This window comes from Lipotes vexillifer, unplaced genomic scaffold, assembly GCF_000442215.2.
Source record: "Lipotes vexillifer unplaced genomic scaffold, Lipotes_vexillifer_v1.1 scaffold1, whole genome shotgun sequence".
Lineage (NCBI taxonomy): Eukaryota > Metazoa > Chordata > Mammalia > Artiodactyla > Lipotidae > Lipotes > Lipotes vexillifer.
In genome coordinates this window covers 362,144-375,361 of record NW_006779068.1, presented here as the reverse complement: position 1 = coordinate 375,361, position 13,218 = coordinate 362,144, and the positions used below count along the sequence as shown (strand labels likewise).

The following is a 13,218-nucleotide window of genomic DNA, read 5'->3' as shown; positions in this document are numbered from 1 at the left end:
TCTTTGGATGTACCATTTTAGGGAAAGGGTCAGTTCCCTTTGTGTGCATAGTGTATTCTGCTTCCAATTTTACTCATCATCCCCACCTACCCCAAGCTATCTAACTAGTCTTTTGTGCCTTTCCAAATCCTACCTACCTAATGTTTAAGACTTCAAAAATTTCAGTTCTTTGAAGAATTTCCAGATTTACATTCTAGAAGAGTTTTTTTTTTTTCCCCTAACTGCGATTCTATATATAGTTGTATCCTAGTGTCCCAGGTGTTAGATTGAACCATATAAAATTGCCATTTTTATAGGTAGACATGGTCAAATAACTGCAATTTCAAATGGTTCATAGATATTAAACACTTCCTAGGATAGTGATGACTATCACTAGAGCAGCATAGAGATGACTGCTATTGCTGTTAATTATTAGGGAAGTCTTTTGTTTTTTTTTTCTAAACACACACCCTAGCAGTGTATGTGCTGTTTAGTTAGTTAGTTTGCACTGAGTCTTAGTTGCGACGTGTGGGATCTTTAATTGCAGCGTGCGGACTTCTTAGTTGCCGCATGTGGATGACTCCTTAGTTGCAGCACGCGGACTCTTATTTGTGGCATGCAGGCTTCTCAGTTGCGGTATGTGGACTTCTTAGTTGTGGCATGCATGTAGGATCTAGTTCCCCAACCAGGGATCGAACCCGGGCCCCTTGCGTTGGGAGCGCGGAGTCTTACTCACTGGACCACCAGGGAAGTCCCAGGGAAGTCTTTTAAATATTCCTGTAGACTTATTCCTTTAAAGCCTGCTACTCCTTTTTTTTAATTTATTTTTTTATTTTCTTACATTCTTTTTTTAATATTCTTTTCCATTATGGTTTATCATAGGATATTGAATATAGTCCTCTGTGCTATACAGTAGGACCTTTTTGTTTATCCATTCTATATGTTAAAGCTTATAGCTGCTAACCCCACCCTCCTACTTCCTCTCTCCCTCAGCCCCATCCCCCTTGGCAACAACCAGTCTATTCTCTATGTCCATGATTCTGTTTCTGTTTCATAGATAGGTTCATTTGTGTCATATTTTAGATTCCACATATAAGTGATTTCATATGGTATTTGTCTTTCTCTTTCTGACTTACTTCACTTAGTATGATAATCTCTAGTTGCATCCGTCTTGCTGCACATGGCATTATTTCATTCTTTTTTATGTAAAGCCTGCTACTCTTGAGAATTTTGTTTGGTTGTTTTTTCATGAAGTTAAGCTATTCATATATTGGAAGTAAGTGAACATATTAAAAACACCAATTGGTGCCTTCTTTGTTTTAGATACTTAATTTTATGCTATTGTATATAAACTTTTGTTAATAGAAAATGCTTGTGAGTGCTATTCAAAAATGTTTTCTTTAGTCTGTTTCTTCCCATGTAAGATATGACGCAGGGTTTGATGTCTAGTGGATACTTAATAAATATTTGATTAGTTCTATGAATTGGAGGATTATTCTATCCACCTATCCTTGGGGGTGGTGGTGAGTCTTTAGCCAAAGGTAAGATGTGTGGTAGGCTCAACCCCTGTCTGATATTGCTGTTGCTGAGAATAGCAGTATGATAGCTTTATAGCTCAGTGACTATCAACCAAAAGATTTATTTTCTGGCTTGTAAATTTATATGAAGTCTTCTGAGGGCAAAAACACTAAATCTTGTTTAGCTTGTATCTGATGAATTGCCTTTACTCCTTATTAAGTCAGGATCTATTGTTTTCCCTTTATGGGTAAGGTATCATTTTTCTTTGGATGCTTTCAAGATTTTTTTCTTTTTCTTTAGTGTTCAGAAGTTTAATTATAATGTGTCTTGGCATTGATTTCTTTGGGTATATCCTGTTTGGGGTTTGCTCAGCTTCTTCTATCTATAGGTTTATGTCTCTTGTCAAGTTTGGCACGTTTTGAGCCGTTATATTTGAGTATTTTTTCACCTCCGCCCTCTTTCTCCTCTTCTTCCGGGACTGCAGTCACATGAATGTATGTTTTTTGTTGTAGTTCCACAGGTCTCTAAGGCTCTTTCATTTGTTTCTTTGTGTTGTACAGGTTGGGTAATTTCTGTTGTTCTTTCTTCCAGTTCACTGATTGTTTCCTCTGTCCCCTCCATTCTGCTGTTGAGCCTGTCTACTCAGCTTTTTATTTCACTTATTGTATTTTTTCAGTTCGATTTCAGTTCCTTGGTTCTTTATAGCTGCTTTTTTTAACTGAGGCCTACTTGCTGAGGCTATGTTTTCATTTATTTCAAGCTTGTTCATAATGGCTTATTGAAGCATTTTTGTCATAGCTGCTTTAAAATCTTTGTCAGATCATGCTAACGTCTCTGTCATCTTGGTGTTTAATAGATGCTTGACTTTTCATTCAATTTGAGATCTTCCTGGTTCTGGATATGATAACGATTTTTAATTGAAACCTAGACATTTTAAAATTGTGTTGTGAGACTCGGAGTTTTATTACTTCCGTTTTAACTGGCTTTTTTTTTTTTTCCAGAAGGGGAAATGGAGGGGGGCACCACCTTGTTACTGCCAAGTGGTGTTGAAAGTCAGGTTCCCCCTGACTTTTAACCTCCTTTCCAGCCTCCTTTGGTATCTGAGGGATACCTCCTGACTGCGGCTGGGTGGGGGTGGGCTGGGAATTCAGGCTCCCACGTGGTGAGGGTGCTCCTGTTCCCGGTGGGCCACAGTGAAGGCCCCGACTCTTCAGAGGGCTTCCACTGACATCACCCTGGTGGAGGTGTTGGGGGGCCTCCGAACAGTCTTGGGAGGATGGAAACCTAGGCTCCCCACTTGGCCTTTGCTCCAGTGGGTGGGGGTGGGGACCATTTTTTTTTCTGTGGTGTTTGGCTGGAGTAAAGGGGTTATTGTTGGGCTTCCCTGGTGGCGCAGTGGTTGAGAGTCCGCCTGCCGATGCTGGGGACACGGGTTCGTGCCCCGGTCCTGGAAGATCCCACATGCCGCGGAGCGGCTGGGCCCGTGAGCCATGGCCGCTGAGCCTGCGCGTCCGGAGCCTGTGCTCCGCAACGGGAGAGGCCACAACAGTGAGAGGCCCGTGTACCCCCCAAAAAAGGGGGGGTTATTGTCACCGAAAGGATTCCTCTCTCGCTAAGCTGCCCCTTTCCTGGTCCTTTGGCTAGAGAGGGCAGGCTTCTGTTGGCTGTGTGTGTGTGTGTGTGTGTGTGTGTGTGTGTGTGTCTGTATCTGCACCCACTGGCATTTCTGAGTTGTTGGCTTCTTCAGCTGCAAGACTGGGATTTAGGAGACAAAAAGAAAACCCATAAAAGCTAGGGAGCTCACCCCCACTTCCTTCCTTAAGTCTTGAGCTCACTAGCTGTTGCCGACTTTCAGAGTGTTTAGTTTTATGTGTTGTGTCCATATCTATTTTTAGTTGTACTTATTAGCAGGAGAATAGAGAAAAGTGTGTCAGCTCTTCATCTTATTGGAAGCTCATTTTCTTTTAGATACACTTTAGTACAAATATCTTCAAATGTCAGTAGTGCATAGAAAATAAATTTTTTCTTTTTTTTTTTAACTATCTCATTCACTGTGTTTTATGCTGAGGCTTAGTTGCAGCTGCATATAGTGAAATTATAATTTGTTTTCACTTTATTTCAGATTCTGATGCTCACAGTACCACCTCAAGTGCCTCTCCAGCTCAATCTCCTTGTTATAGTAACCAGTCAGATGATGGCTCAGATACAGAGATGGCTTCTGGCTCTAACAGAACGCCAGTGTTTTCCTTTTTAGATCTCACATACTGGAAAAGGTAAAAGCAACAGAAAATATCTCTCTAACCAGCAAACCTTCTTAATTATAGGCAACGGTTGCCCACTTCCTTAGCAATTAAGTGGCATTTGGCACACAGCTGGTAGCGTATGTTTGGAGGTGGATTAGGCAAGAATGGAGCTGAGTGTGGATTTTGTGTGTTTCTTTCTATTAAAATTGATTTAAAGTAGAAATCATGTTAAGAAATCTAAATTTCCTATGATGGAGTATACTAGGTATTCATTCTGACCAACTCTCCCACTGAAAAAAAGTAAAAGGGCTAGGAGTATATATATTTGTTATATCTTTAAAAATGGCATTAACAAGTAGACAAGTTAATAAGGAATAATCAGAGGCCAAATGCTGAGTGAATGAGGGACCCCAAAGTCAAAAAAAGAGATAATAGACTAGGAAAGAGAATATTTAAAGAGAAAGTGGTTAAGGATTTTCTAGTTCACAGATTTGGGAAGACTAACAAGTTAAAAGCAAGGTAATAAGCAATTATCTTATGGGTGAAGAAGATTCACCCATAGCTACATCATAGGGAAACTATGGAACATGGGAGGCAAAACAGATTTTAAGTAGTGAGAAAATAAAGACATTATTTTCAAAGGAACAGCAAACCTACAAGCTGAATTCTCAGCATTAACAATGGAAGCCATAAAACAATAGATTAATACCTTCAATGGCCCAAGAGATAATAACTCTTAACTTAAAATTATATATATGTAGCAAAAATATCTTTCATAAATGAGGGCATAGGACTTTTTGACTAGAAAAAGAAAATTGAGAGTTTGCTGCCAAACTGACTCAATAACAAAATTCTATAGGCAGAAAAAAGAGATCCAAGATTGAAATTCTGAGAAGGATAAATAAATATTTGTTGCCTATAGGTAAATTTAAACAAACACTGAAGGCTTAAAATGATAATAGATGGGAATTTTTAAAAAAAGAATTAAATGGCAACAGTAACATATAAGTCAAAGTAATAGAAGTGATGGGAGTAAAATGTCCTAATATCTTTGTATTGTTGACAACAAATGTATTGAATAACTTTAGAGTTCGATTAATTAACTGTATAACCACTAAAAGAATAAAAATAAGAATGTAAAACCTCCAGAGAAGAAGGGAAGGATGGAGAGTTTTAAAATATACCTCGCAGGACTTCCCTGGTGGCGTAGTGGTTAAGAATCCGCCTGCCAATGCAGGGGACATGGGTTTGATTCCTGGTCCAGGAAGATCCCATGTGCTGTGGAGCAAGTTAGCCCGTGCACCACAACTGCTGAGCCCGCAAGCCACAACCACTGAAGCCTGTGCGCCTAGAGCCCGTGCTCCGCAACAAGAGAAGCCACTGCAATGAGAAGCCTGCGTGCCGCAACAAAGAGCAGCCCCTGTTCGCTGCAACTAGAGAAAGCCTGCGTGCAGCAACTAAGACCCAACGCATCCATCAGTCAATCAATCCAGCAGAATAAAATGATGAAAACCTCCATATATTTGTAAATTAAGAAACCATGGGTTCAAGGAGAAAGTATAAGTTAGAAAATCCTTATAACTAAAAAAAAACTGAAAAATACCACAAATCAAAACATGTGGTATGAAGTTAAAGAGTTAGATAGAAGAAAAGTTGCCTTTAATGCTTCTTACAAAAGAAAGATTTAAAATAAATGAAGTTACATGTATCCAATTTAAAGATTAATGAAGCTCAATATAAAAAAAAATAAAAGCAAGGAAATCCTAAAGATAGGAGTAGAAATAAATGGAGTAGAAAATCAATATGAATGGATAGTATCAGTAAAGCTAAGAGTTGGTTCTTGAAAAAGATAACCAAAAAAGTTACTAGAGATAAAGCAGGTCAAGAAAAAGAGATGGTACCCATAAGCATCTTGGATAAGAAAAGGGAGATTCAGCTATAGAAAAAGCAGAAGTTTAGAAGACAATAGGATATTAGAAACAGCTTCATGACAATAAATTTGAACATATAGGTGAAGTGGATACATTAGTAGAAAAAGACAGTTTACCAAAACTGTCTCAAGAAAAAGTAGAAAACGAATTGTCTCATAATAAAGGAATGGATTCAGTGGTCAGAAGTCTTCCCTGAAAAATTCCCAGGCCTAGATAGACAAATTCTACCAAACATTCCAGAAACAAATGACTCTAATCTTGCACTGGCTTTTCCAGATTATGGATAAAAGAGGGCATAGGCTCCAAGCATTCTATGAGGCTAATATAACTTTGATATGTTATAAACAATATATCATAACTAGATTAGATTTATTCTAGGGATGTGAGATTGTTTGAAGCATTAGAAAGCCAACTAATATAATTTGACAGTTTCCTAAAGGAGGGAGAAAATGCCTATTGTATTAGTGGTATATTGAAGATGTTTGATAAATTTGAACTTTGCTTCAAGGTTTAAAATAAAACCTTTAGCAAAATAGGAATAGAAGGGAACCACATTGATAAATAATTTGCATTTTCGAGTAAAGTTGAACACGTTCCCATTCCTATAGCCCAGCAACGTAACCTAGGAAAACACCTTCAGACCTGTGCACCAGTATGTACAGCATGTTTGTAATAGCAAAAATTGTCCCATCAGAAGGAGAGTGGGTAAATTGTGGTATATTCACATGGTGGAATACCGTACATAAGTTAAAATGAAATGAAGCTCTAACAATATGTATGAACCTCAGTCACTGTTGAGCAAAAAAATTGCAGCGTATAGTGTGATTCCATATATATGCATTTCTATATATATATTATTTTATATATTATATATATGAGATAACAAGCAATATGTTTAGAGATGCAAATGTTGTATATAAAGAAAAAACAGTGATAAACCTGAAATTAAGGAGGAGAGAATGAGATTGGGTGGAGTGGGATTGGAGAGGGGCATATGGGGGACTTCATAGGAAATAATAGTTTTTTTTAGAGTGTGTGATCCATGGATGATTTGTTGTGTTGTCATTTTTGTATGCCTTTATGTATATTTGATAATATGTGTATATATTTTTTGTCTGCTCAGTATTAAAATAAAACCACCAGCTGTATCAGCCTGTTTATGGTGGCTGTTTTCTTTAAGATGTGGTGATTTTTGGAGGAAACCGTTTATAACTTTAGGAGCAGCCTCTGAAACTGACTGCTGTCTCTCAGATTGCCTTCTTCCCCCTTAATATTTGATAAGATTCCAGCGTGGGGTTTAAGGCACCCGGGTAATTCCCATTACCTAGCAAATTGGGGTCACTTTAGGAGCCCATTCATTAGGAATGTGATGAGATTGTGGAAGTAGAACCTTTGATCATGCTGTACTAGTTATAATGATGAGTAGATTTTTCCTTTTTTTGTATTCCTATTTTTCTGCCTTATTTAATATATTTTGTTGTCCCTCCATTTTTTTCTTTTAGACAGAAAATATGCTGTGGCATTATCTATAAAGGCCGTTTTGGGGAAGTCCTCATTGACACACATCTATTCAAGCCTTGCTGCAGCAATAAGAAAGCAGCTGCTGAGAAGCCGGAGGCGCAGGGGCCAGAGCCTCTGCCCATCTCCACTCAGGAGTGGTGACTGAGGTTGATGTAGAAGTGGAACAAAAAATGAGTTAAATTTTGGAAAACACCAACAAAATGACCCTCCTATTTTTAACTTGGATACCTGTTATTCTGCCAAAAGATGATTTCTAGAATAGTTTTGAGTGGGTTATTTTCCCTCCAGTTCCACAAAGTCTGAAGCCAGTATCTAGCTTACTAAAAGGAAAAAAAGAAGTGTACATAATATTTAAGATGCTGAGTATTTCATAGGAAAGCTGAATGCTGCTGTAAAGTGCTCTTTAAGCCTTTTTTAAAAAAATCCCCTTCTAATGAATGAAATGAGGGGAATTTCAGGGGACAGAGATGGGATTTGTTGTATGATAAACGTATGTAGTTTTAGTCTTTCTATATTGAGAAGCAGTGGTTGGGGCATTTTTTAAGATGGCTGGCTACACTTGTTTTCCTTCGTTATAATAAATTTGTCATAACTCAGTAAACACAGACTTGCCCCTAGAGGTAGTTGTTAATAACTTTGAAATGTTAAGGTGTTGCCAAGGTTCTGATGATTCAAACCTGTACTACTGAATATTAAGCGGGACGGACTAAGCTCTCTAGTGCGAATATCTTGAAGGAGTAATTTCTAAATATACAGAGGTAACTTGACTGTATATGTTGCATCCTGTGTCACCTCCCTCCATATTGATATTTGATAAAGTTTTTAATTTATATGAAACTTCTAAAGCAGAATCAAAGTTCCTCTTGGGAAAATGTCAAATCTTTAGGATAGGCAATCCTATATGAATAGTACCAAAGCATTACCCCTTGGTAGAGAATGCACTCTATTAAAATGTTAAATTATCTGAAAAATAAAATGTGCAAGTCTTCAGGATGGCACATGAAAAAAACAAAGGTTAATGCTTCTTGGGGCACATTTCTTAGAGGGCTTGCAAGTGTGTAAATAATTTGTTAATGTTACATGACTGGTGACTTCATTGAAAATCTGCACAATTCAGTTTTAGCTCTGGATTACTTCGGTTGACCTTTGTGAAGGTTTTATCTGTGTAGAATGGTTGTTTGACTTGTTTTAACCTATTAGGGTTTTGGGTTTTGGGTTTTTGTTTTTTGTTTTTCATTCTATATTAAAGTAAAATTCTACTAACAGAAAAGAGGTGTGTGTCAATGCTGAGTGGGTTGGTTTTGGTTTGGTTTCTTTTAGTCAGGCTTTCTGAACATTGAGGTGTTAGATGATACATCCTAAACGTGGAGCTCTTCAATTGTAAAACCTTCATTAAAAGCCTTTTACTTGAACCCAAACCAAAGTACTATATATTGCCTCTTTTCCAAAAGTTCAGGAAGAATATATCACCAGTTCAGACTTTTCATAATGCGGGAGGATCATTTGCCTACCTTGTAATAACATGACTCAGTGCTTATTTTTAAAACTGGATTTTAAAGATTGGATAGTATAAATAACAAGAAGGAGTGAGCCAATTTTTATGGGTACACTATAGTTTTATAGTTCTTAATCTAAACTTAAAATTTTATATTTCTTCCTTTGGAAAAAACTACAAGCCACCATATGCACAGACTACATAGTGAGTTGGGTCAGCTCTCCCACAGACTTTGAGGTGTATTACAAGAATCCCAGCCATTATCATCTTCCTCCTGAGTTATTCTGAAATGGTTTTTTTTTCTCTCTTTTTTTTTGTACATTTTGGCTGCAGTATTGGTGGTAGAATATACTATAATATGGATCATCTCTACTTCTGTATTTATTTATTTATTACTAGACCTCAACCACAGTCTTCTTTTTCCCCTTCCACCTCTCTTTGCCTGTAGGACGTACTGTATGTAGTCATGCACTTTGTATTAATATATTAGAAATCTACAAATCTGTTTTGTACTTTTTATACTGTTGGATACTTATAATCAAAACTTTTACTAGGGTATTGAATAAATTTAGTCTTACTAGAAAATAAAAGAAGCTGTTTTGTGGCTTTGTCTGAAAGGTGTTCTTAAGTAAGAGTAACTAATGTTTTTGACCCTCAGATACTCAGTGTAAGCCCTTAGTATTATAACAAGCCATGAAGGAAAGAAGTCCTCTTTACTGAGAAATACAGACTTTAAAATACAGATCTTCCTCCACTTACCATGGGGTTACGTCCCAATAAACCCAAAGTAAGTTGAAAATATTGTAAGTCAAAAATGCATTTAATACATCATAGCTTATCTTAGTCTACCTTAAACATGCTCAGAACACTTACATTAGCTTACAGTTGGCAAAATCATCTAACACAAAACCTATTTTTCATTAAAGTGTTGACTATCTCATGTAATTAATTGAATACTGTACTGAAAGTGAAAGCCAGAATGGCTAAATGTACCGGTAGTTTACCCTCCTGATCGCGTGGCTGACTGGGGTCTGTGGCTCACTGTGGCTCCCTCCTGCCGCTGCATCACAAGAGTGTCATATACTGCATATTGCTAGCCTGGGAAAAAGATCACAGTTGAAGTCTGATTTCTACTGAATGCATATCGCTTTTGCGTGATTGTTAAGTCAAAAAATCCTAAGTTGAACCATCATTAAGTCAGAGACTGACTGTAAAAGACATTTTTTGTTGTTGTTGTTGACAGGGACAAGAAAGTAGGGTTTATTGGTGGGCATGGGTAGGGAGGGGGCAGCGCCAAGGCTCTCACGAGTGCAGGGCGTGCCATTTGTCCAGGGGGCCACAATTAGGGATGTACTTGACCCCACAGCCATCTGGGATGAGGTGCTTTTCTGCCACCATGTTTTCAAATTTATCTGCATTAAACTTAGTAAATCCCCACTTCTTGGAGATGTGGATCTTCTGGCGGCCAGGGAACTTGAACTTGGCCCTGCGGAGGGCCTCAATCACATGCTCCTTGTTCTGCAGCTTGGCACGGATGGACATTATGACCTGGCCAATGTGGACCCTGGCCACTGTGCCCTGGAGCTTTCCAAAGGCACCACGCATACCTGTCTGGAGCCTAGACTGGGGATAGCATGTCAGTCATTAATGTTCGCTGGAAAGGGCTGTCTCCAAGGTCTCTTAGGGCAACCCATACAGGCAACAGGCCACATACACTACCGAGGAGGCTGCTGTTTGCAGCCATTGCGCACCGGGCCCCCATGGGGAAAAAAGCACAGTCGGCTTAACTGGCTGCAAATGTAAAATACTTTTTTTTTTTGTAAAAGACATTTTAACTGATGTGCACAATAATTAACCTAGTGGATAAGATGATTTTAACAGTGAAGGACAAAAGGTCTCCAGTGTTTCAATGTCTGTAATATAGTTTTATTAGTATTGTCTATGGACATAGTGGGAAGCATCATTGAGACTTTAGAGAAACTATAAAATGTGGTTATAGAGAAAGGTAGATTTTTGGGATTGGGGTCAAACCTGGGTTCTCTGATTCCCGGCTCTACCCCCTTATTAGCCATTTGAGTCACTTGACTTTTGTGAGTCTCCAAACTTCTGTTACTTCACAGAATTGTTTACTTTACAGATTTATGATAAATCCAAAGAGGTATAATTCATACCAAAGGTTTTTTTCTGTGCCGTGCGGCTTTCGGGATCTCAGTTCCCCAACCAAGGATTGAACCTGGGCCACGGCAGTGAAAGCCTGGAATCCTAACCACTAGGCCACCAGGGAACTCCCATATATCAAAGTCTTAAATACAGTTTATTACCTGGGAAAGGTAGATCCTGTGGGTCAAACTTATACTACAATTAAATTAGCTTTGGGATAGTCTAGGTGATTTTGCCAGCACCTAATCTAGTTACTGTGAAGCTACTAAGTTAACCTAAGTAGTGGAAAGATGACAGCACCTATATGATCTATTGCTGTTTAATAAAATTAACAAAAATGTAGTGGCTTAAGAGAAATTGATCTCAGTTTCCATCTAGGTGCAGTGTGGCTGGGTCCTTTGCTCAGGGTCTCACAAGGCTGCAACAGGTGTCAACTCGGTTGCATTCTCATGAAGTGACTTGGGAATAATTCACCCCAAATTCACTTGGGTTGTTGGCAGAATTCATTTACTGTGGCTGTAGGATGGAGAGCCCAGACTACTGGCTGGAGGGCCCCCTTAGTTCCTTACCACTTGGGGTCTCCCAACATGGCACTCACTGTACCCAGTCAGGGTCTCCAGAGCCAGTCACCTAACAAGACAGTCGTCTTGTCCACATTCAAGTTACACAGTGAACACAAGAGGTGGTGTGTGGGGACCATAGAGTTTTGTCTGCCATAGCGCCTCTTCTTTTTCTTACATGAACCACTTGAAACTAGGCCTCTTTGTCCTAAAATACAAGCATTTGGGTGTATCAAGTAAAAAGAAAAATAGTTCCCCTATTATGAAATACCTACTGTGGTGGGCTTGGCACCTGTAAACACTGTTCAAACAACTTTGCAAAGTGAAAAAACAAAACAACCTGTTTACAGGTAGTCAGTGAAGGGGTGCAAGGGGGGCCATATAACTTAAATAAAATCAGCTTTCCTGATTCCAAAGCCTGTGCTCTTCTAACGACCCTGTCCCTGCTATAGCAATGGTGCCTTCTAACCTGCATTTTGGGTGGTCACCTAGGTCTCTTCCGAAGGATGAAAACGAGGGGCAAGTTTTACCCTTGTGAAGAGGTTGACCTTTGTCTAAATCAGTTAATCACATGTTGTTAATTTTGATGTTGAAAGTACATATCATATACTGTCTTTTTGTGGAGAAAATAGTCTCCAGGAGGTTTAGTTGAAACAACGGAATCTTCTAAAAATAAATGAACGTAGCCAGAACTAACTGCTTGCTCTGTAGTAAAGAATGGAAGATACCCAGGGAGCCTCTTGATTGACCGTCCCTAGAGCAGTTTCCCAATCGTCCAGATTTAGCATTATGCTGCCCTGGCAGTCATTTTTGTGTGATGTTCAGTGGACTGGGAAGGGAGGAGAAAGCCCAGTTGGATCAAAGTTAGATAATTTCACAGGCTCATGTTCTCAAAGAAAGGGATCTGAGGGTTCTAACAATTTCTCGGGCTATGGAGTTTGGTTACTTATTGTGGTCATGAGAATGCTTTAGGTTTCAAATATCTTGCACCCTGGTTAGAAACTGCTTGTTATTGTATGTCGAGTAGGGGCTTCTTAGACATGCTTAGTTGCAGGCTTCAGTGTAAAAGAGCTTAATCTTTCAGTTTAGAGAGACCAAAAAGATTTTTGACAAAGCCTGCCCTTTGTCTCAGTGTCTGAAAGTGGGGGAAATAATTTACTCTGTTTGAGAACTTAAATTCTCTACACTTCTGTAGCTTACATTAACTTTAACATTGTCCAGGTATTGTTTCTTTGTAACCGCAAGGAGAGTGGTTGTTTTATGTTTATACTTACCTCTCAGGAATTAAGACAGAAGTCTCAAGATTCTTCAGCAAGTCACGGGTAGAGTTAAAATAGGAACCTGAACAGTTATGGTTTTTTGAAGGTAACAGGTGTGTTCTTTGCTTCCAATCACCTTTACAGTCCACTCCAGTGTTGATTTTGCCCCCAACACTCCAAGGGTCACTGATGGCTTTCTCATGGGGAATTCCAAAGCCCTCATTTTACTCATCCAGCCTCTCAATAGCACTTGATACAATTGATAGTTTCTTTTTTTGAAGCATTCTTGGCTGGTAACACTGCTGTTCCCAGGTTTCCTACTTCAGATGCTCATTGGCCCAGGGTTCATCTTCAACCCTCTTCCCAGACCATCTCCGTTCCCACGGTCCCAAATACTATCTAAAATATGCAGACATCTCCCAAGTCTCTCTCCAGAACTTTTTATTAATCAGGGTGCCAGCAGGAAATAGATGGCTTACTGACATTGGATAATTTGAGGAAAGTTTAATAAAGGAACTTTACAAAGCTATGCATATGGTGTAGGGAAACTCC

At 38.9% G+C, this 13,218-nt stretch overlaps 2 protein-coding genes across 2 annotated transcripts in view; one reads left to right on the top strand and one right to left on the bottom strand.

Annotated features, from left to right (window-relative positions):
* SINHCAF (SIN3-HDAC complex associated factor) overlaps nucleotides 1–9,277 on the top strand; it is a 29,533-nt gene extending 20,256 nt beyond the window's left edge. The window contains exons 5-6 of the mRNA XM_007452176.1: nucleotides 3,620–3,770; nucleotides 7,174–9,277. Coding sequence (XP_007452238.1) covers nucleotides 3,620–3,770; nucleotides 7,174–7,333 — 311 coding nt within the window. The 3' untranslated portion in view covers nucleotides 7,334–9,277. The remainder of the gene's footprint in view (nucleotides 1–3,619; nucleotides 3,771–7,173) is intronic.
* A 712-nt stretch (nucleotides 9,278–9,989) lies between these two features.
* LOC103085688 (60S ribosomal protein L10-like) lies at nucleotides 9,990–10,431 on the bottom strand. The gene is made up of 2 exons (XM_007452198.1): nucleotides 10,402–10,431; nucleotides 9,990–10,310 (listed from the first exon to the last, which is right to left on the bottom strand). The coding sequence occupies exons 1-2, from the start codon at nucleotides 10,429–10,431 to the stop codon at nucleotides 9,990–9,992; spliced, it is 351 nt and encodes a 116-aa protein (XP_007452260.1).
* Between the last annotated feature and the right edge of the window lie 2,787 nt (nucleotides 10,432–13,218).